Below are 24,268 nucleotides of genomic sequence, written 5' to 3'. Positions count from 1 at the left end.
AGGCTTACCAATTCTACCAACTCCAAGAATTCTTCCTTTGTTATTATCACCATATGTGACATATCCTTTGTCCCTTGGAGTAAGGACAGAGAATTTTGATATGTCGCCCGTCATGTGTTTTGAGCAGCTGCTATCCAAATACCATAGGTTGCAGGTGGCTCCCAAATTATCTTGCAAAACATGTTAAGTTTTATTAGGTACCCAATTTTCTTTGGGTCCTATATGGTTAGCACTTTTCTCAATCCATTTATAATGACCAAGGGGTACACCATATTTTCTAATTTTGCAAGTGTTTGGTCTATGCCCGTGATGTTTACAATATGTGCATGTGAGTTGATGGTTATGTATCCTAGTTCTATCATTATTATGTTTATGATCAAGGATACTTCCTTTGTGAAAGTTTATCTTAATTGGGACACTAGGTTTCTTAGAAACGTGGCCTTTTGAATAGCCAAGACCTCTTCGGTCTGTTGAGTGTCGTTGATAATTGATGATTCTATTTAAACTTTTACTGCTCTTACTTATCTTACTAAGTTCAAGATTTAATGTTGTAACTTTGTTTTCAAGAGTAATACAGTTTTGACATGAAGATGATGAAGGTTTGTTTCTAAATGAGTCTTCATAATATATCATGATTTTTTTAACTTAATTGCAGTTATCATGTTTTTTTGTTAAAAAATAAAAAGTTACTTTCAATATTAATCAAGTACGAATAATAGTTAAAAAGAATGTAAAAATAAAAGTCAAGAACCAATTTTACAACTATAGTTATTAGATTAATGAAAATCAACTATATAAATTGGATTGGCCCCAACAATAAGATATAGAGTCAAGGATCTTAACTTAAACTTTAGTGGATGGAATATTGATGTGAAATAGTCTAAAGAGTCCTAAGAAGATATTATGAATATAATGATGAAATCATACATAATCCGATTGGAAATACTTGTTCGGCTGCTTAATTGGTTTTAAAAGCAAAAGTATAGCTTTTGGTCTAATTTCAAGCGATGGTCAAAGAAGGTGGATTTGACTTTTCAAAGGATAAATTTCCGTTCCAGAAGCTGTATTCATTAGCTTAGCATTATTGCCGACTTCGTATAATTTGATTAATAATGATGAACTATGTGACAAATCAAACCCATGTAAATGCATCGAAAATAATATTTTAGAACATTTTAAAATAAACTAATACATAGAGCTCATCGCAATCAAAGATTAAATGCATTATTGTATAAGGGCTGTGAAGTTACATAAAAGTTCAAACGTAGTTACATATTGTTCAAGCCTGATTTTAAATAACACATACTTAAAAGCTAATATAAGCTAATCAATTTTGTTTGGGCGATGTAGAAACATTATTTTTTATAAAGCAAATTACAAAAAAAATATATATCTAATGTTGTTTTTATATTGTGATTGCTTTGGTTCTTTTTTATATATTTTTAAATATTTATTATCATATATATTACTAAAGAACAAATAAATTTTATGTATACATTTTTTATATTATGATAATATTTTTTTAATTTTTATTACTTCATGACAAATGTTTAAAAGATGAAAATAATAATTGATATAAACATTTAAAATAACATAGGCACAAATTTATATTATGGAGTTTGATTGAAGGGAAAATAAGAAGAGAGATAACACTAAAAATAAGGGTAAAATGAGAATTGACATTTCCGGGGAGAGCAAGTGGGGGTGGTTTATTCAGGGATTCCTCCGGTAACTTCATGGAGAGTTTTAACTCTTTCATTGGTATTCAATTGGCTATCTATGCCGAGCTAAGTTCTGCCATTCTTGATGTGGGCATAGCCTTCGATAAGGGTTGGAATAATCTTTGGTTAGAATGTGACTCTTCTCTTGTAGTGGATATTTTCAACAACAAAGCCTCTGCTCCTTGGCCCTTATTGAACAAATGGTTAAATTGCAAGGTCAAGTTATCAACCATGAACTTCAGGATATCGCATATCTATAGAGAAGGGAATACTTGCACTGACATCTTAGCTAATCATGGCATACACCATAGCTCAAATCTTTGGTGGAATATTCTTCCTAGCTTTCTAAGGTTAGAATATGGTAGGAATATGTTAGGCCTACCTAACTACCGTTTTAGAAACTTGTAACCTCTTGGTTCTTCTTGTATGTTTCATCCTTAATTTATATAAATCCTTGGTGTTTTTGCACCTTCAAAAAAAAAAGAATTGACATTTCAATAAATAAAAAAAGTAAGTCAATTTTGAAATAAGCAAATCATGGTAGGGAGCTTCAATTTTTAGCTTTTTCTATAAAAAAAATTAAATTGAGTTTATAATTTAGGTATGTCACAATTTAAACATATTTTTTTAAAATAAACAAAAACTACACAGTTTCATGTATATTAAACAAATACTTAGTGAAGCATTCATTGATATAAAAAGAGTTACAAAATTCGGCTTTGATCGGTTAGTTCGACTATTTCAGCCATGAAATGAACATCTAACCAGTCCAAGTCTCTTTTATAACTGGTTTTGAATAAAAATCAGATTGACTCAGTTCGACTCGGACGATTTAAGCCTAAAATAAGTTTAGATGGTCGGACTGGTTGAATCGAACAAATCAATAAAAAAATTTTAAAAACAATCAAAACTATGTTGTACTGAGATGAAAAAAGATCAAATATTTTAAACTTATTTATAATTATGGTTGTCATTTAATGACTTATGTGTTAGCAAAACTTTGATTGTTTAATTAAATTTATACTTATTGTCCACTTTTGTTATATTAAAGCATAGCACACATTTGCACTCCAAAAAAAAGCAAAACACACATTTGGACCCCAAAAAAAAGCATAACACATTTTGTTTCAGGACATTTCCAACTTATTTGAGCATTTGGTAGTAGTAAAATCTTCTTTGTTAACTATTTAATAGTTATAATAATGTTTTTTATATTTTGGGTATATAGTTATTAAATAATGTTAACTATTATTATGATATTTTAGTTTTTTTAAGAAAACTAAGTCAACATGTCCAAATGATTTGATGGTCCAACCAATAACTAATTGACTTAATTCCCTAATCAAGTCATTGATTAGTCCAAATTTAATAATACCCTGTATAAAAACAATGGTGGGATAGGATAAAAGATTAATTGGTATGAAGTTTTCTTATAGCATCGATATCCATTAATTAAGTCTTCTTTCCTTCTTATTTCCACCCTGTTAAAATCTATTGTAGAAAAATATTCTTACTACTTTTGAATACAAGATATAATTCTCTCATGTCCTTTTGACGTATAAAAATGTTTTTGAGTATGTGAGTGTAGCTCTATGTTCTTGTATATATTAATGTATACAACAAACTAGTTCAGTACTTCCAAATTAAATAACATTAAGTCTTTTTATATTGCAATTATTTTCACGTTTATCTTATAAAAAAATAAAAATAAAAACTTAAACTTTCAAGAATTCATATTTCTTCATGTCCAGTTTAAACATAATTTTAGATATATGCAATAAAATATATAAATCTTTCAAATAATCATATTTATGCTAAGATGGTGCTTTTTAATTTCTTTTGTATTAATTTATTGAAGAAGTGAAATACAAGCTCATGGAATTTCACACTTTTGCAAAAAAGGGAAAGAGAAGAGAAGAACACTTATTACTCATTACATATGAATCAAACTTAAAAGCACAAACCGGATAACATGGAAGAAAACATTATATAAGGGAGCTCTTCTTCAATAATAGAGTTGAGTTTAGTTGTAATCAGGATTGGCTGAAAGGTAACTCTCAATGGCCTTGAAAAAAGCATCTCCTCTTGCTTTGGCAGCCTTGCCTTCTTCTTCATTGGGTTGAGCATCTCCTTTGGTTTCAATCTTGATAGTGACCTTTCCAATTGATCCTCCATTGGCTCCTTCAACCAATTTGGTCTCAATTGATATCTTCTCCACTGTATCTGGCAATCCAACTCCACCAACTATGCTGTAGTTATATCCCAAATTGGCCTCATCAATTGTCTCTATTTTGTGTAACACATACTTGGTTTCCCCACCTGCCCAATATGATTATCATATCCATAAACATCATCAGCTTAATTGGTTTAGTAATTCATAGATTTCATTGATATAATAAATATACAGTTAAACAAAACATAGATCTTGTTCTATAAATGTTTGCTTTTATGTAATAAAAATTTAGCGTGGGTAAAAATAGCATCACAAACGCGGAAGGAAAACTAAAATTTCTCATGTGTAATGATATGCCATGACCATATATTTTATGTATGAAGAAGATATAATATACTAACCCTCAATCAAAGTAAGCTTCTTAATGGTTCCAGGGCCACCATTACCCTCAACGGTTTCAACACTTTGGATGGCTTCAACAGCTTTTGGGATGATGGTGTCAGCATCTGTTACCAAAGCTTTGTAGAGCCTAGCAGGAGCCACAGTAGAAGTGGATTCATTCTCAAATGTAAAAACACCCATGCTTAGAAACTAATTAGCAAAAAGGAGGAAGAATAATGGAAAGATATATAAGAAGAAGATGTTAGAATGATTGTTGTGTGATTTATGGGCAAAGGAGTCCCTTGTATTTGTAGGCATCTCTTCTTGTATGTGAATAGGTGCTGACTATAGAGGTTGTTAGCCACCTATCCTTTTCATTTGTCTATTGGGGACAATATCTACCCATTGTCAACAAAAGGGACGAGATGTACACTCAGGAGCCATTATTTTGATATATATGTTGTAATTTGTAAATATATTGGTATATGTTATATAAAATAAACAATATATTATTACTTTGTACAAAATTTGACCAGGTACTAGTATATATAGCTTTTGCAACATAATCTATTAACTATATAATAAAAAACTCATTCAAGTCATATATCACTTCCTCCTCACTTTTTTCCCTTCTAAAAGGTTATATGTTACTACTATGTATATTTTTATACTACATCCTCACTTTTTGTACATTTTATATTTTAATGTTTTAATGCTAATTAGTGATTGACCCATATGTTTTATTATCTTAAAAAGTATTGATCATCGAACATTAGAGTGAATTGAAATCTTTTTTCACATCCATACTATTTCTCTTTTCCATTTCATCAGTTCTACTATTACCTCTTTGTCTTTCCACTATTCCTTAATCTCATCCTTACCTCTTCATCTCCGACATGAGGGTGTAAGTGTGTAACTTCGTATAAATCTTGATGGAAGAACAGTAGGATGCACAAGCATGTAAATCTTATGATCACAATTTTGGTAACAAAACCTTAATATAATCATTTCACATTCACTTATGTAATTATTTAATTTTAATTAAAAAATCTATACAGTTTCACCTCATTTAATATTTGTATTAATCTATATATATTATTTAACATTTATCAATACTCTAAGAATTATTATATTTTTCATCATATCAAAGCTTTGTGACACTTTTCCGACTGAATTTTAATATCACAGTTCAAATTCTTTAAATTTTAATTTTTCTCTATTATAGTTAAATAATCAAATTCAAAATTGAAGTTTTTTATAACTTTTAAATATTTTTTTAATAAAAAATACTCATATAGTATCATGATTTGATTTCTATATTTTTATTGAAAAATTCATTTTATTTCTACAACTTTTAAAACATTTATTTAAAAAAAAATCATATAGTATCATGTTTCGATTTCCTATTTTCAATAAAAGATTCAAATTTGAAATTGTTATTTATTTTCCTTATGTGTTTGAACAGAAAAATACACATGTAACAAATGTGTTCTTAACGGTAACATGTGTGTTTTAACATATGAATGCACGAGTAACATGTGTTTTATTAGCAATGTGAATAAACATGTAACATGTGAATGAGAATAAACATGTAACATGTGTATTTTTAACCATGTCAATGCACGAGTAACATACGTGTTCTTAATCATATGAATGCAACGTTAATGCTTTAAATTAGGCAGTGTTATTAATATCATACCGGTCACCAAATTGGTTAGGGTACCAGTATAGTGATATAACGGTTCAATCGGTGGTTAACTAATTAAACTGCATATCAGCGAAATTAAATATACATATATAATATATTAACATTAATGTTGAAAAATCAATAAGAAACCAATAATTTTTTATTTTCATTAAAAAATTAATTTTAAATAAAACTGGCAGGTATGACTGGTACAGTTCAATTGAAAACCGATCAGTTTTGCACGTTTTGGCCAGTATGATTGTATGATAGATATAATTATTATACCATACGAATATAGGGACCGATTCACCAGTTTACCTGTTGAACCAGCTTACTCGTTGAACCAGCTTACTCGTTGAACCAGTTGGTATGAACCAGTTTTTACAACATTTGGGCAATGATTATAATTTTTTAATAGGTGATTGTTTGGTGAAAAGGTTTCTATAATTTTTTCTCTAACCTCTGATTCCCGTGTTCCATTAGTCACGTATGATTGGATGAAATATGATTGAAAATCAAAGTAGAGCTTTTAGTCTTGTGTAAAGAATTTCAAGCGTTGGTCAAAGAAGGTGGATTTGAGTTTTCAAAGAATAAATATTCAATTCCAGAAGCCTTATTCAGCGTAGCAATTCATTATTGCCCGGTCGTATAATTTGATGAATAGTGAGGAAATATATGAGAAAAAACTAACCAATATAAATGTCATATCAAATAATATATGAATGGAATATTTATACATTGTCAATATATAAAGTTAATATATAACTACTTATTTTTACTACTTATATTTAAAAGTCAATAATATTATTGAATATAAATAGTTGATGATGAATTGACAATGTAAAAACTAGTATATTTATTTTAGAACATTCTAAAATAAACTTATTCAGTTCTTTGCTATCAAACATTAAATGCATTAAAACTATTTAAAATTTTACATACTACTTTTAAATACAATACATAGTTGTTTTTTTTATTTTTCACATATAAAAATGTTTTTAAACATCTTAAATCCTTATATGGCAACATGACTATGTGAGTTAGCTCCCCCTTCTTGTATATATAACAAACTTGTTTAGTATTCTCAAATAACATTACTTCTTTTCATATTGGAGTTATTTTCACATTTATCTTATGAAAAATAAAAACTCCAATATTCAAGTATTCATGTTTCTTCATGTCTAGCTTAAATTTGATTTTCCTTATATGAAATAAAATATAAAATCTTTTAACCAGTGAGATGATGTTTGTAATTTTCTTATTAATTTATTGATGAAATGAGATACAAACACATGGAATGTGACAAAGGAAAGAGAAGAGCACTTATTGATCATTACATAGAAAGCAAACATAAAAACACAAACTAGATATAACATGGAAGAAAATTATATTACATGGAATAAACCTATCTCAGTTTTGGGCATGTTTCCCCGAGATCGTGTGAGATCACCATGTTGGAAAGTGGGATCAATTGAATTCATGATCCCATCCATCTTNCCTTATATGAAATAATATATAAAATCTTTTAACCAGTGAGATAATGTTTGTAATTTTTTTATTAATTTATTGATGAAATGAAATACAAACTCATGGAATATGACAAAGGAAAGAGAAGAGCACTTATTGATCATTACATAGGAAGCCAACATAAAAACACAAACTAGATATAACATGGAAGAAAATTATATTACATGGAATAAACCTATCTCAGTTTTGGGCATGTTTCCCCGAGATCGTGTGAGATCACCATGTTGGAATGTATGATCGGTTGAATTCATGATCCCATTGATCTTATACTCAATCTTCTCTTCCAACTTTTTCCATCTCCCTCCCTCTCAATTCAGCAAACTTCTTTTATTGATTCATAAGATGCATAAATGAAGTAGAAAGATAGAAACATGGAGCAAAAAAACATCGAACCTTCTTGTTCTCGTCATGAGATCCATCATATAGCAACCATGACATGCTTGAAATGAAAGGAGGAATGAAAACGACCGGAGGGAAAAGTTAGGAACCGTAATTGGCAACCCTAGGAAAAATAAGGTTTGGGTAGAATGTAATATGTGTATTTTGCAATCTTTTTATTCTTTAAAATGTGGGTTATTTAGGAATGTACTGTAATATGGACTTTTTTACCATCTTAGTTTTATTCTTTAAAATAATGATTATTTCATTAATTTATTTTATTTAGCTAGCATATCAAAAAGAAATTGGGTTGTTATATGAAATTTTTTAAAATTTTAGTTTTATTCTTTAAAATATTGATCATTTTACTAATTTATCCTATTCAGCAACTATATCAAAAAATAAGGATTGGGTTGTAATATGAGATTTTTTACTATATGAGTTTATATATATATATTAATAAGTAAAATCTTATGAATCGTGTTATGATCATACATTTATGATATTTGACTCCATCCTAATTTTAAGTAAAATTTCGATTTTAACCATCATGATTACGAAGGTCCTTGTAATTTTTTGTATTGATTTATTGATGAAATGGAATACAAATCCACATAATCTCACACTTTTGCATAAAAAAGGAAAGAGAATAGAAGAGCACTTATTAATCATTACATAAAGGCAAACTTAAAAGCACAAGATGCATAACATGGAAGAGAACTTTATATAAGGAAACTCTTCTTCAGTGATAGAATTCAATTTAGTTGTACTCAGGATGGGCAGAAAGGTAACTCTCAATGGCCTTGAAAAAAGCATCACCTCTTGCCTTGGCAGCCTTTCCCTCTTCTTCATTGGGTTGAGCATCTCCTTTGGTTTGAATGTTAATAGTGACCTTTCCAATTGATCCTCCATTGGGTCCTTCAAATAATTTGGTTTCAATAGATATCTTCTCTACTGTGTCTGGCAACCCAACTCCCCCAACTATGCTGTAGTTATATCCCAAGTTTGCCTCATCAATTGATTCTATTTTGTGTAACACATACTTGGTTTCCCCACCTGCTCAATAAAAATATCAAACATCCATAAACATCATCATCTTAATTTGTTAAATGGTTTTTAGACTTAGTTGATATAATAAATATACAGTTAAACAAAAAACTTAGATCTTGTTAGGTAAAATGTTTGTTAGTTGTGCTATTTTCTAATCAATATATATAGAGTTGAGCAAAACTTAGACTTTGTTCTATAAATGTTTGTGTATTTGTAATAAAAGTTTAGCATGCGTAAAAATAGCATCACAAACACTAAAAGGAAACTGAAATTTCCCTTGTATAATGATATGTCATGAGCATATATCTTATGCATGAAGAAGATATATGGGATAATATACTAACCCTCAATCAAAGTGAGCTTCTTGATGGTTCCAGGGCCACCGTTACCCTCAACAGTTTCAACACTTTGGATGGCTTCAACAGCCTTTGGGATGATGGTGTCAGCATCTGTTACCAAAGCTTTGTAAAGCCTAGCAGGAGCCACACTAGAAATGGACTCATTCTCAAATGTAAAAACACCCATGCTTAGAAATTAATTAGTAAAAGGAGGAAGAATTAATGAAAGGATATGTGAGAAGAAGATGTTAGAATGGCTGTTGTGAGTTATGAGCAAATGAATGTCTTGTATTTATAGGTAGCTCTGCTTGTATGCCTCATTGTGGATAGGTGCTGAATATTGAGGTTATTAGGGCTCCTATCCTTTTCATTTCACTATTGGGGATAATATCTACCCACTTATTAATATATAAGAGCCATAATTGTCAACAAAAGTGACGAGATGTACACTTAGGAGCCTTGATTTTGATATATATGTTATAATTTGAAAATATATTGGTATATGTTATACAGAATAAATAAATGGATTGTTACTTTATACAAAATTTGACCAGAAGGTATTCATATATAGCATTTGCAACATAATTTGATATATATATATATATATATATATATGAATAATTGTTATTTTGAGAAATATGAACAATTAATATTAACTATTTGAACAATTAAATTTAAAAGAAGTGATCATGTCACTAATATAAAGTTATAGATCTTTTTATTTATGACAGTTCTTTTAATCTCTAAGTTTTTATATTCAAATAAATGCATGTATTTACCATTTTACTCTTAAATATCTTACTAAATTATGATGGATTACAATGAAAAAGAGAAAAAGATTTATGCAATGACAATGTAAGAGTTTTTACATTGTTATTATATTATCTATCTTTCATTTTTAATTATTATTGACTTTTCAAAAAAAGTAATCCAAATGGAGATGAATAATGCATTGGTTATGTATAAATCTTTATACTGTCAGTATATATATTACACTCATAAAAAATGATATGTCACATTATAATTTTTACAAACATGATACAAATTTTCACCAATAAATAATTAGTAACTACTATATAATTGAATAAATAATAAAATTAAAGTAAAACATATTTATTCCACGAAATACTAACTAATATTTATAAAAGGCATAAATCGCTTCATTTTTACAGATATGTGTTAGTTCAAGTGGTACATGTTTGATTTATTTTAAGCAAAGTCCTGGGTTTGAGTCTTATAGATTGAAAAAACGTCCACTGGGAGAGTTAACATCATATATTTAGGAATTTTCCCAACTCAAATATGATTGTCTCTAGTACGAAGATACATTTGGAAACATAAAAAAAACCGTTCCATTTTTATTTATTATTTAATATTAATACACCGTTCTATTATTTGAAAGGAAATGAAAAACATTAATGCTTTAAATTAGGCAATGATTATAAATTTTTAATAGGTGATTGTTTGGTGAAAAAGTTTCTATATTTTTTTTTCTCTAACCTCTGATTCCCGTGTTCCATTAGTCACGTATGAATATGATTAAAAATCAAAGTAAAGCTTTTGGTCTTGTATAAAGAATTTAAAGCGGTGGTCAAAGCAGGTGGATTTGAGTTTTCAAAGGATAAATATTCAATTATAGAAGCCGTATTCAGCGTAGCAATTCATTATTGCCGGTTCGTATAATACTATAATTTGATGAACAGTGAGGAACTATATGGGACAAAACGAACCCATATAAATGTCATATGAAATAATATATGAACGTAATATTTAGTGTAAAGATAAAAATTTATGTATAGACAATCCATTATTCATTTATATTATTTATATTTAAAAGTTAATAACATAATTGAATATAAATGGTTGATGATGAATTGATGGTATAAATATTTGTGTAATATCTTTTTCCGATAATATTTTAGAACATTTTAAAATGAACTTATACAGTTCGTACCCATGATTGTACAAGGCTGTGAAGTTACATTATAGTTTTAATGTAGTTAGATCCTGTTCATACTTAATTTTAAATGGAGTCTATTATCTATGTAATGTTATTATAAAAATTCATATGCAGGCAGTATATTACTCGTTAATCATTTATATTATTTTTTTGAAAAGTCAATAATGATTAAATATAAATGATAAATTATACAATGACAAATATCAAACTCATATATCATTAGTGTATGCATTTTTTTTTCTCTTTTACATAACACAGACTGAATATTGGAACAATATTTTTATAAATAAATAGATACTATCATTACATTATCTATTATTAATTTTAATTTATTATTAACTCTTCAAAAATATAATTCAAAATGAACGATGAATGATGCACTGATTGTATGTAAATCTTTATACAGTTAGTATATAGATATTATACTGAAATAAATATAGCACCTTAATTTTCAACGAGATTTTATTAACTTTAAGCTAACAAATTTATTTGTAAAATATGGACCCGTGTGGAATCAAATCAGCTTAAAAACCATGTGTGGGTGTATGCAAGCATTCATAAGAAAGTAACTAGTAAGTGTAACTTTTATTGGTCTAGAAGCAGTGATCCAGATAAAAGTGTTAAGTGGTATTGCGTTTTCATATAGCATGCATAGCCATTCCTCTTTTTCACCCTGATAAATTTATTACAGAAAATTATTCTTACTAATTTTAAATACAAGACATAACTTTTGAGTCTTTTTCATGTATAAAAATGTTTTTTAAACATCTTAAATCCTTATATGGCAACTTGACAATGTGACTTAGCTCTCCCTTCTCGTATATATATTAATATATGTGATAAACTAGTTTAGTATTCTCAAATAATATTACTTCTTTCCATATTGTAATTATTTTCACGTTCATCTTATGAAAAATAAAAGCTCCAATCTTCAAGAATTCATGTCTAGTTTAAATTTGATTTTCAACATATGTAATAAAATATAAAATCTTTCAACCAATCACATTTCTTTTGTATTAATTTATTGATGAAGTAATATACAAACTCACGAAATCTCACACTTTTTTGCAGAAAAAGAAAAGAGAAGAGCACTTATTAATCATTACATAAGAAGCAAACTTAAAAGCACAAACGGGAGACATAACATGGAAGGAAACTTTATATAAGGAAGCTCTTCTTCAGTGGCAGAGTTTAGTTTAGTTGTAATCAGGATTGGCAGAAAGGTAACTCTCAATGGCCTTGAAAAAGGCATCTCCTCTAGCCTTGGCAGCCTTGCCCTCTTCTTCGTTGGGTTGAGCATCTCCTTTGGTTTGAATGGTAATAGTGACCTTTCCAATTGATCCTCCATTGGGTCCTTCAAATAATTTGGTTTCAATAGATATCTTCTCTACTGTGTCTGGCAACCCAACTCCCCCAACTATGCTGTAGTTATATCCCAAGTTTGCCTCATCAATTGATTCAATTTTGTGTAACACATACTTGGTTTCCCCACCTGCCCATTCAAAATATCAAACATCCATAAACATCATCATTTTAATTTGTTAAATGGTTTTTAGACAGTTGATATAATAAATATACAGTTAAACAAAAAACTTAGATCTTGTTATGTAAAATGTTTGTTAGTTGTGCTATTTTCTAATAAATATATATAGAGTTGAGCAAAACTTAGACTTTGTTCTATAAATGTTTGTTTATTTGTAATAAAAGTTTAGCATGGGTAGAAATAGCATCACAAAGACTAAAAGGAATAATATTTTATGTATGAAGAAAATATATAAAATAATATACTAACCCTCAATCAAAGTGAGCTTCTTGATGGTTCCAGGGCCACCATCTCCCTCAACGGTTTCAACACTCTGGATGGCTTCAACGGCTTTTGGGATGATGGTGTCAGCATCTACAACCAAAGCTTTGTAAAGCCTAGTAGGAGCTACAGTAGAGGTGGATTCATTCTCAAATGTAAAAACACCCATACTTAAAAACTAATTAGTAAAAGGAGGAAGAATAATGGAAAAATATATGAGAAGAAGATATTAGAATGGTTGTTGTGTGAGTTATGAGCAAAGGAGTGCCTTCTATTTATAGGTAGCTCTGCTTGTATGCCTCATTGTGGATAGGTGCTGAATAGAGAGGTTATTAGGGCTCCTATCCTTTTCATTTCACTATTGGGGATAATATCTACCCACTTATTAATATATAAGAGCCATAATTGTCAACAAAAGTGACGAGATGTACACTCAGGAGCCTTGATTTTCATGTGATGGGCCAAGATTATGGAATACATAATTTAAGACTCTAGTATTAAGGTAAGACATTTAACTACCACATTCATACTGTATAATTTGTAAATATTTTTATATATGTTATAATTTGTAAATATATAGGTATATGCTATAGAGAACAAAACAGAGAATCAAGGTACTGCATTTGCAACATAAGTTGATATATAAATAAATTTATTTAATTTTATATATGGTTGTTTTTTGTTATTTTATAAATTTAATTCATTATCTTCATATTAAAAAATTATTGCAATATCACTATTTGAAATTAAAAAATAAAGTTATACATATTAATTAAATGTACACTAATATTTTGGACAAGGTTATTTTTTAATATAGTCGCAAAGTCATCGTTCCCAACAAAAATCAAAGCGATAAATATTAATCAAGTACAAGTAGTAGTTTGAAATAATATAAAAATAAAATTCTAGAATCAATTTTATAAACGGAGTTATTAAAATAATGAAACTATTTATATATTTTGGATTTGAGTCTCAGCTAATACGATACAGAGTCAATAATCTTGCGTTGTATTTTAGTGCAATGTTATTAGATTCAAATCGTTTAATGACTATGTTAGGATATTGAGTAGATGAGTCACTTATTGAACCAGTAGATCAATATGTAGATCAGTTAGTTCAATTTATATTAAAAATTCTAAAAAATTCATAATATTAACTTACATTATTTAATAGTTTTATATTCCAAATTTAAAAATATTTCTGTACCTAATTAAATAATTAACAAAGAAAATTTCACTAATTTAAAATGTCACATATAACTTGAAAATATAATAAAAAAACCTATGTGCTATGCTTTAAATATTGCAATTTGCCAAGAGAAGAATTCATCTCATTCATTGATGCAATTCAATTATATTGTTGTCTATTTATACATTGAGAAAGAAAGAAAAACTATAGCAGGAGCAGTTTTCTTGTTTAGCAAGAAAGTAGAATGTATCTAATCTAAGCTAGATTCATTAATGAATGAGGAAGCTAAAATGTATCCAGTTGCATTCAACATGAATTGGAGAAGTAAAAGCAGACTAGATTCATTTGTTGATGAGTAGCTTAGGAAGCAAGTTACTTGTGGATAGATTGCCTTCCTTTGAAATGTTGTTGTAAACTAAATACATCAATAGCCCCCCTCAAGTTGGAGAATATAGATTGATGATTCCAAGCTTGCCAAGAAGATAGTGAAAAGGAGATGGATCCAAGGGTTTTGTGAGGATGTCAACCAACTGTTCAGCAGAAGGAATAGGTAGAAGATGGAAGAGTTTAGCATGCAATCGTTCTCTAACAACATGACAATCAATGTCAATGTGTTTGGTTCTCTCATGGAACACTAAATTAGTAGCAATGTGTCTTGCATAATCATTATCGCAATACAAAACAGTATGGGTAAAGAAGGAGATGTAGAAATTGACAAATAGATAAGTGAGCCATTGGAGCTCACAAGCAGTGGCAGCCAAAGCTCTGTACTCAGCCTCTGATGAAGAACGAGCAACAGTGGTTTGTTTCTTAGTTCTCCATGAAATCAAAGATTGATCAAGGAACACACAATAACCAGAAATTGATTTCCTTGAATCAAGGCATGCACCCCAATCTGAGTCACTGAAAGCCTTAAGTTGAAGAGAAGATTTGGAGGAGTAGAAAAGCCCTTGACCAGGAGATCCAATGCAGGGTTGTAGGATTAGTCATAAATTGACTCAATTGCTGCACAGAATAAGATAAATCTGGTCGTGTATTTGTCAAGTGTAGCAGCCTACCAACCAGTCTTCTATAGGAGACTGGATCAACCAATGTGTTTGAAGGATCCTACTGAAGCTTTGTGGTTTTAACCATAGGAGTGGAGACTGGTTTTGAGGCAAGAAAACCAGTATCGGATAGTATGTCAAGAGCATATTTCCTTTGACAAAGAGTAATCTCAGCATGAGATCTAGCAACCTCCAATCCAAGGAAGTACCTCAATGCTCCTAAGTCCTTTATTTTGAACTCAGAATCAAGGTGATGTTTCAAAAATGAGATTTATGTGGGATCATTGCCTCATAGGATCAGATCATCAACATATACAAGCAAGGCAGTGAATTTTGAATTGTTCTTCTTAGTGAATAAGGAGTGATCATGAGTGGATTGTTTATAGCCAATAGAGATCAGAGAAAAGGACAATTTGGTATACCATTGCCTACTTGCTTGTTTGAGTCCATAAAGAGACTTGTGCAATTTGCAGACCTGATTTGGTTTTGTAGTGAGGACACCATCAGGAATTGCCATATATACATCCTCTTCTAAGTCACCATGCAAAAATGCATTGTTCACATCAAGTTGATGAAGCAACCAGTTTTGAGATGCTGCAATAGCTAACAATAATCTCACAGTTGTAAGTTTGATGACTGGTGCAAATGTATCAAAGAAATCAATCCCTTCGGTTTGATTATAACCCTTGGCAACAAGTCTGGCTTTGTATCTCTCTATGTTGCCATCTGACTTATATTTGATTCTATAAACCCATTTGGAACCAATGGGAACCTTGTCACTAGGCAAGTCAACCAAACTCCAAGTGTTGTTTAATTTTAATGCATTTAATTCTGTTTGCATAGCCTTGACCCAATGAGGAAATTTGACAGCTTGACTATAGTGTTTAGGTTCAATATTGGTGGTTATAGACAAAATATGACTGAGACATGGTTGTGTGATGGATGTGTATGATAAAACAAAGGATAGAGGATGAAAAATACCTTTTTGTGATGATGATTTTTGTGATGATGGAGGAGATCAAGTGAGAATGTTGCAGTGAAAGTCTCTAAGGTATGTGGGAGGATGTCTTAGTCTATCTGGTTTTTTGGTGTGTGGTGATAATGGAGAAGTACTAGGCTCATTTGTTGTTGGAATATTGAAGGAAGCTGGCATGGATTGGTAGGAAGGTGAAAGAGAATGGTTTTGCTGATGAGATTCAGTTGGTGATGAATGTCTACTATGTGTAGGTGAGGTCTGTATGATAGTTTAGTGTAAAGTTGTTCTATTAGTGTTTGAATGATTATGAGGGTTAATATTCAGGAAAGAAAAATCATTGGTCTTGTTAGTGTCACAAAGAGTGGATGAAGGTAGTGTATCATGATTAAATTCAGTGTGCACAATGTAAGGAAAAATGTTTTCATGAAATATAACATTTCTAGACACAAATATTTGTCTACTATACAAGTCTAGAAGAATAAAACCTTTTTTGCCTAACTTATACCCCAGAAAGACACACTTCATTTGACCTTGCCTCTAGTTTTGATCTGTTATGAGGACTTCTGGTGGCAAATGCTTGACATCCAAAGACTCTAATATCATATAGGTTAGGACTTGTTTGATGCAAAAGTTCATAAGGACATTTGTTTTTAAGAATTTTGCTTGGTAATCTATTTATGAGAAAAGTAGCATGTTGTAAAGCATAGGACCAATAATGTTGAGACAAATTTGATTGAAACAACAAAGCTCTAGTGACATTAAGAAGATGTCTATGCTATCTCTCAACCACTGAATTCTGCTGAGGAGTTTCAATGCATGAGGTTTGATGAATGATGCCCAAGTTACTAAAAAATTGTGAATTATTAAACTCAATTACATTGTCGGTTCTTAAGATTGTTACTGTTTTATTGTATTGGTTCTCAACAAAGGTTGTAAAATTTTGCATCAAAGGTCTTGTTTCAGCTTTTGATTTCATCAAAAAAGTCCATGTGTTTCTGCTATGATCATCAACCATTGTAAGAAAGTGTTTATGTCCATGTATTGAACTAATAGAAAGAAGACCCCATATATCCATATGAACAATTGCAAACAAATCAGGACTTCTATGTTTTTGACTCAAGAAAGGCAACCTAGATTGTTTTGCCAATTAACAATGATCACAAACTATCTTGCTATCAGAATTTACATATGAAAATATTTTACATACATTGTGCAACACATATATTGATGGATGCCCTAGTCTGAAGTGTCATAAATCAAACCGAGGCTTATTATGTTTGGCTTGGAAAACAGAGTTCACATTTTGTTTTTGGAGCTTAGATTTGGGCTGGAAAACAGTAGTACTAATCACATACAGAGCATTTCGCACTTCAGCAATTCCAATCATCTTTAATGTAATCATATCTTGGATTACACATTTTGAATCATAAAAAGTTAGTTGACAATTCAGAGACTTGGTTAACTTGCTAATTGATATGAGATTGAACTTAAAACTAGGAATGAACAAGACATCATATCGTATTAGTGAATCAGAAAATTTCACAGATCCAAAGTAGTTTGTGTGTACGATAGTTCCATTAGGCAATTTAACATGAATAGGTTTAATAGAATGATAGGACATGAACAATAAAGGATTGTGACATATATGATCTGTGGTACCAGAATCTAAGATCCAATTTTCTGATTTACCTGAACATTCACCTTTGTGGATTTGCAACTCACTATCAGGAACATGACTTATCTGATTGACATTATGAGTGGTAGTGTTTGACACAGTGGAGTTTTTGAGTAAGGCTGCAAGTTGATCACATTGTTCAGCACTAAAATTAAGGATGGGTGAGAGTTTGTGATTACCAAGTGGCAATGAATCCATTTGTTCCTCTGGTTCTGAATCAATCTTTACAACTCTAGCATCACCAGTGCTTTGTTTTCCTCTGCTACTTTGGAAATGTGGTGGAAAGCCATGTTTGAGATAACATGTTTCAATTGTGTGCCTTTCTTTTCCACAATAAGTGCACACTTTGGTTGAGATTCCTCTTCCATAACCTCTACCATTGTATCTTCCTCGGTTTTGCACAAAACCTCTTCCAAATCCACCTCTATTCCCTGATCTGAAATTAGATCTTTCAGCAGCATTGATCATTGATTTTGGAGCAATGAGATTCATTCCAATTAATTGCCTCTCTTGCTGAACTAACAGAGAAAAAGTCTTGTTTATCAAAGGAAAAGGCTCCATCAACAAAATCTGTGCCTTAGTAGTATTAAACTTATCATTTAATCCTTTCAAGAAACACACCACATACTCAATGTCTCTTTGCTTTTTCACAGTTTTCATCATATCACATTTGCATTTTACAATGCACACACATGAAGGTAATGATCTCAATAATTCTAATTCTTCCCATAGAATTTTTAAATCTGTGAAGTAATTAGAAATGCTCTTATTGCCTTGTTTGATTGAATGAAGTTCTTGAAGAACATCTGACATTCTAAAGTAATCTCCCTTAGAAAACCTCTCTTTTAGATCTAACCATAACTCTTCTGCATTTTCTATGTATACCACATTTTGTGCTATGTTTGGAGATAAGCAACGAGTAATCCATGAAACCACCATGTTATTACATCGTTCCCATACATCAAACTCAGGATCTATTGAATTAGGCATAGCAATTGTTCCATCAACGAACTTATACTTATTCTTAGAAAGTAAAGCTCGTTTTATACCTCTGCATCAGGCATGATAATTCACACCATCAAGAGGAGGTGTGACCATGCTCCTGGATTTTCACCTGGATGCAAGTAGAAGGGACTCTAGACATCACTGTTATTGAGAAATGAAGAAGTTTCTCGATCTGATTCGTCATAGTTGAGTTGCAGAAAATTGCAGAAGATCGCAAAGGAATTTTTAGAAAACTTGCACAAGAATTTGAGAGATTTAGGTAAGGGATTTGTGATATATTTGCACAACTTTGGTAATCAGAGACTAACTCTGATACCATATTGCAATTTGCCAAGAGAAGAATTCATCTCATTCATTGATACAATTCAATTACATTGTTGTCTATTTATACATTGAGAAAGAAAGAAAAGCTATAGCAGAAGCAGTTTTCTTGTTTAGCAAGAAAGTAGAATGTATCTAATCTAAGCTAGATTCATTAATGAATGAGGAAGCTAAAATGTATCCAGGTGCATTCAGCATGAATTGGAGAAGTAAAAGTAGACTAGATTCATTTGTTGATGAGTAGCTTAGGAAGCAAGTTACTTGTGGATAGTTTGCCTTCAATTCAAAATTTAGTTAAAGTTAAAACTATTTAATTTTTTCATCATAAGTTAAACCGAGTGACTTGGAACGACCAAATACCCAATTTACAGTTAATGTTCATGTGATATAGTCTGAAGAGTTTTAAGAATATTATGGATGATATGTCATATAGTCTAATCCGATTGGAAATACTTATTCGATGCTACTCAATTAATTTGAAGATGTAATCGTAGTCAAAAAACTTCATTTCATTTTTAACTCGTAGTTTAGTCCTACAAGAAAAACCTCTTCGACTACTTAATTGGTTTAAAAGTTAAATTAATAGTATAAACTAGTACAACATATTCATATAAATATGTCTACTTTTTTACTCTATGTACTATCGGCATAAGGATTAATACACCTTCACTATATCATACATTATTTAGTTGAATTACTTTTTTTAAAGAATCAATGATAATTAAATATGAATAATAGTGTATATCATATTATATTTTTTACAAATTTGATATGTTCAATAAATAATTATTAATTACTAAATAAATAGTAAATTAAAAGGAAAACCACACCCATTCCACCAAATACAAAATAATATTTATTAGAGAATAAACTATTCTTATATATGGAGATAAAGTATCTCATTCGACACTAAAATTATGATATGGATCTCTTATTTATCTTAGTTTTTAAAAAAAAGTTGTAGAAAATGGTTAAATAAAACACATGTCATAATTTTAGTAGATGAATGAGATAATTTATTTCTTTGAGGATATACTTTATTTTATATTTATAAAAAATAGACAAACACCGTTCCATTTTTATTTTTTATTTATTAATACACCATTCTGTTCAACTTGTGAACATATATATCTACGTACTTTGTTAATTTCTATAAAAAAAAATCTCTAATCCTCTTATTATTCACATGAATATGATTGAAAATCAAAGTCAAGGTTTTGGTGCTGTATAAAGAATTTCAAGCGGTGGTCAAAGAAGGTGGCTTTGAGTTTTCAAAGGATAAAATATTCAGTGCTAAAAGCCATATTCAGCTGAGCATTATTGCTGGGTCGTATATTTTTATGACTACTAAGGAACTATATGCGACAAAACAAACTCATACAAATGACATGATAATATTTTAGTTCATTTTAAAATAAACTTATAGATAGTGATATTAGCAAACGAACATTAAATACATGACTCACGATTGTATAAGGTACATCCTAGTTCAACTGTAGTTACATCCTGTTCAGACCGTAGATATAACTACATAGGAAATAAGCTATTGTGCACTCAATCCTTGAATGATTCATAACTATATTGGTAATTATTGTAAACAGGTCCGTGATATCAACTTTGTCCCCCAAAGTTCGAAAAATGTGTATATGTTTAGGTATTAAATTTCAAATATTTTGCTTAAACTGGGTTTTTAACGTGGTTTGATGAAAATTTGGATTCTGGCGTAAACTTGTGTACTTAAACTTTACACATTTGCAAGTAGGAATCACTACTTTTTATTTCATCACAATTGAGTCTTAAACTTTTTTCATTTATAAAATAAGTCCTTATGTTAAGTCTCATTTAAATTATTTAACAGTGAAATCTGATTATTTAATTTTTTAATCTAAACTATTAATTTATTTATTTAAAAATATAATAAAATGTACTAATAATATTGGGAAACACTATCTTCTTCGTGAGGTTATGTGATATCTAGGCCATTCACTCCATGGCATTTCTTAATTCGGCATAAACTTCTTTAGTCAATGCAACTTTATTGAAATGGCTCGCTTTATTATACAATCACAACAATTTAGTGTGGTTAAAACCGTTTCATATCGGTCGGTTGAACCAGTAAATCAATGAACCATTCCCAATATTGTTATGGTATAATAATTATACCGGTCATGCAATCATATTAGTCAAAATTGGCTAAAACCGGTCATACTGATCGGTTTTCAATTGAACCGTATTATTCATACTTACTAGTTTTTATTTAAAATTAATTTTTTAATGAAAATAAAAAAATATTGTTTTTTTCATTTTTAACATTAATGTTAATATATTATATTATGTATTTTTAATTTTGTCGGTACACGGTTTAACTAGTAAACTATCGGTTGAACTATCATACAATTATACCAGTACCATAACTAGTTCGGTATTAATAACATTCCAACAAACTAGTTTAGTATTTTAATATTAAATAATACTAATTATTTTCGTGCGTACGTAGTTGTTTTCAAGTTTATCTTATAAGAATAAAAATAAAAACTCAAATTCAAAATTCATATTTTTCATGTCTAGCTTGAACATGATTTTAGATATATATAATAAAATATATTTTTTTAAAAGATCAAATTTCTACTCAGATCATGCTTATAATTTATTTTGTATTAATTTATTGAAGAAATAAAATACAAACTCATGGAATCTCACACTTTTGCAGAAAAAGGAAAGAAAAAAGAAGAGCACTTATTATCATTACATAGGAAGCAAACTTAAAGCACAAACTCGATAGATAACATGGAAGAAAACTTTATATATGTAAGCTCTTCTTCAATGCACTGTTTAGTTTAATTGTAATCAGGATGTGCAGTAAGGTAACTCTCAATGGCCTTGAAAAAAGCATCTCCTCTTGCCTTAGCAGCCTTGCCCTCTTCTTCATTGGGTTGAGCATCTCCTTTGGTTTCAATCTTAATAGTCACCTTTCCAATTGATCCTCCATTGGCTCCTTCAACCAATTTGGTCTCAAAAGATATCTTCTCTATTGTGTCTGGCAATCCAACTCCACCAACTATGCTGTAGTTGTATCCCAAGTTTGCCTCATCAATTGCTTCTATTTTGTGTAACACATACTTTGTTTCCCCACCTATCAAATATGATTATCACTTAAATCTTTTCATATAAAATGTTTGTTTCTTGTGCTATTTTCTAATTAATATACAATTCAATAAAACTTAAACCATGTTCCATAAATGTTAATTTTTTGGTAATAAAATTCAGGATGCATAAAAATGGCATCACAAACAATAAAAGAAAACTAAACTTTTTTCATGTATAATGATATGCCATATTGCACATATATTTATGTATGAAGAAGATATATAAAATGATATACTAACCCTCAATCAAAGTGAGTTTCTTGATGGTTCCAGGTCCACCATTACCCTCAACAGTTTCAACACTTTGGATGGCTTCAACAGCCTTTGGGATGATAGTGTCAGCATCTATTACCAAAGCTTTGTAAAGTCTAGCAGGAGCAACAGTAGAAGTAGATTCATCCTCAAATGTAAAAATACCCATGCTTGGAAATTAATTAGTAAGCGGAAGAAGAGTAATGAAATGATATATGAGAAGAAGATTTTAGAATGGTTATTGTGTGATTTATCAGGAAAGGAGTGCCTTCTATTTATAGGCACCTTTGCTTGTATACCTCATTGTGGATAGGTGCTGACTATAGAGATTGTTAGGCCTCCTTTCCTTTTCATTTCTCTATTGGGGACACTACCTAGTTAATAAAATATATGAGACGTGGTTGTTTAGAGGACTGAGCAGATGTACACTCAGTGTATCTTCTGTCACATAAAAGTTCATGTCTCGTATTTCTAACAAATCAATATTTGTCAACATGTCAAAAATAATACCTCAACTTATTTTTATTTTATTAAAATAATATATTAATTTTATATGTTAATATATGAGTGGAACGAAATAGAAATGGGGACACCAAATTGGGACATGTGATCCCCACCATACATAGGAGCCTTCATTTTGATGGGATGGGCGAAGACTATGAAACACATATAATTTATAAGGTAAGAAAAATTTAACTACAATGTATGCGGTATATAATTTAAATAACATCACATTCGTTTGCGATAAAAGTTTTCATTTCATCTTGGATCCAAATGTAATTCAGTGCATCTTCATCTTCAGTCTTAAGAGAAGTCCTAAGTTTATTGTTACCTTAAGACTAGAATCTTAAATTCTGAGTCGTATTTTCAAAACTCATAATTAAGACTACGATAGTTCCATCATAATTAGATAACTACTCATAACATATCACTTGATTATATTATATTGATATATCTGTTATAATTTGTAAATATATAGGTATATGTTATATAGAACAAATAAATGTATTATAAGTATATGCAAAATTTGACGAGAGAAGGTACTGATATAATATCATTTGCAATGTAAGTTGATATATATGTAGGTAATAAATTTAATTGATTTTCTACATCTTCATTTTTATAAATTTAATTCATTATTCTTGTATTACAAAAATTCTTAATGCAAAATTAATATTTGAAAAAAAAGAATATACATATTAATTAAGTGTACAATAATATTTTGGAAAAGGTTATTTTTAAATAATAATCAAGCACAAATAATAGTTAGAAAGAATATAAAAATAAAATTCTAGAATCAATTTTATGATAAACGAGTTATTAAAATAATGAAAATGAATTATATAAATTGGATTGAATATGACGATATGATAATAGAGTCAAATATTTGGAATTGAACTTTAATAGATAAAATGTTGATGTGGTATAGTCTAAAGAGTTATAAAAATATTATGGATGATAATGTTGTATAGTCTAATCCCATTAGAAATACTTATGCGACTCAATTGGTTTTGAGATGTAATTATCCGTCAAAAACATCTTTTTATTTTTTGTTCGAAGATAACTCATAAAAATACTAGGGAACTTAATAAGTTTAAAATTGAATATTAATAGTATAACACTCGTATACCTTTAATTCT

General features: G+C 29.7%; 4 protein-coding genes and 1 long non-coding RNA gene across 7 annotated transcripts in view; 1 reads left to right on the top strand and 4 right to left on the bottom strand.

Moving 5' to 3' along the window:
• Positions 1 to 4,522, bottom strand: part of LOC109356930 (stress-induced protein SAM22-like) — a 16,570-nt gene extending 12,048 nt beyond the window's left edge. Inside the window, exons 1-2 of one of the 3 annotated variants that reach the window (XM_019600574.1) lie at positions 4,296 to 4,507; positions 3,820 to 4,040 (exon numbers count right to left, since the gene is read on the bottom strand). In XM_019600574.1, coding sequence (XP_019456119.1) covers positions 3,820 to 4,040; positions 4,296 to 4,476 — 402 coding nt within the window. In that variant the 5' untranslated portion in view covers positions 4,477 to 4,507. Of the gene's footprint in view, positions 1 to 3,584; positions 4,041 to 4,295 lie in introns of those variants that run through there. The other 2 variants (XM_019600583.1, XM_019600592.1) reach the window with 2 other exon arrangements.
• LOC109357005 lies at positions 8,589 to 22,265 on the top strand. The gene is made up of 2 exons (XR_002108815.1): positions 8,589 to 8,654; positions 22,095 to 22,265. It is a non-coding gene; the product is annotated as an uncharacterized LOC109357005 (long non-coding RNA).
• On the bottom strand, positions 8,612 to 9,514 carry LOC109356913 (stress-induced protein SAM22-like). The gene is made up of 2 exons (XM_019600549.1): positions 9,262 to 9,514; positions 8,612 to 8,923 (listed from the first exon to the last, which is right to left on the bottom strand). Exons 1-2 carry the CDS (start codon positions 9,440 to 9,442, stop codon positions 8,628 to 8,630), a joined length of 477 nt encoding a protein of 158 aa, XP_019456094.1. The 5' UTR covers positions 9,443 to 9,514; the 3' UTR covers positions 8,612 to 8,627.
• LOC109356969 (stress-induced protein SAM22-like) lies at positions 12,220 to 13,270 on the bottom strand. Its single transcript, XM_019600638.1, has 2 exons — positions 13,008 to 13,270; positions 12,220 to 12,707 (listed from the first exon to the last, which is right to left on the bottom strand). The coding sequence occupies exons 1-2, from the start codon at positions 13,186 to 13,188 to the stop codon at positions 12,412 to 12,414; spliced, it is 477 nt and encodes a 158-aa protein (XP_019456183.1). The 5' UTR covers positions 13,189 to 13,270; the 3' UTR covers positions 12,220 to 12,411.
• Positions 22,014 to 22,861, bottom strand: LOC109356922 (stress-induced protein SAM22-like). The gene is made up of 2 exons (XM_019600561.1): positions 22,617 to 22,861; positions 22,014 to 22,363 (listed from the first exon to the last, which is right to left on the bottom strand). Exons 1-2 carry the CDS (start codon positions 22,795 to 22,797, stop codon positions 22,068 to 22,070), a joined length of 477 nt encoding a protein of 158 aa, XP_019456106.1. The 5' UTR covers positions 22,798 to 22,861; the 3' UTR covers positions 22,014 to 22,067.

This window comes from Lupinus angustifolius, chromosome LG01, assembly GCF_001865875.1.
Source record: "Lupinus angustifolius cultivar Tanjil chromosome LG01, LupAngTanjil_v1.0, whole genome shotgun sequence".
NCBI classification, from domain to species: Eukaryota; Viridiplantae; Streptophyta; class Magnoliopsida; order Fabales; family Fabaceae; genus Lupinus; species Lupinus angustifolius.
This window is presented reverse-complemented; position numbering and strand designations above follow the sequence as displayed.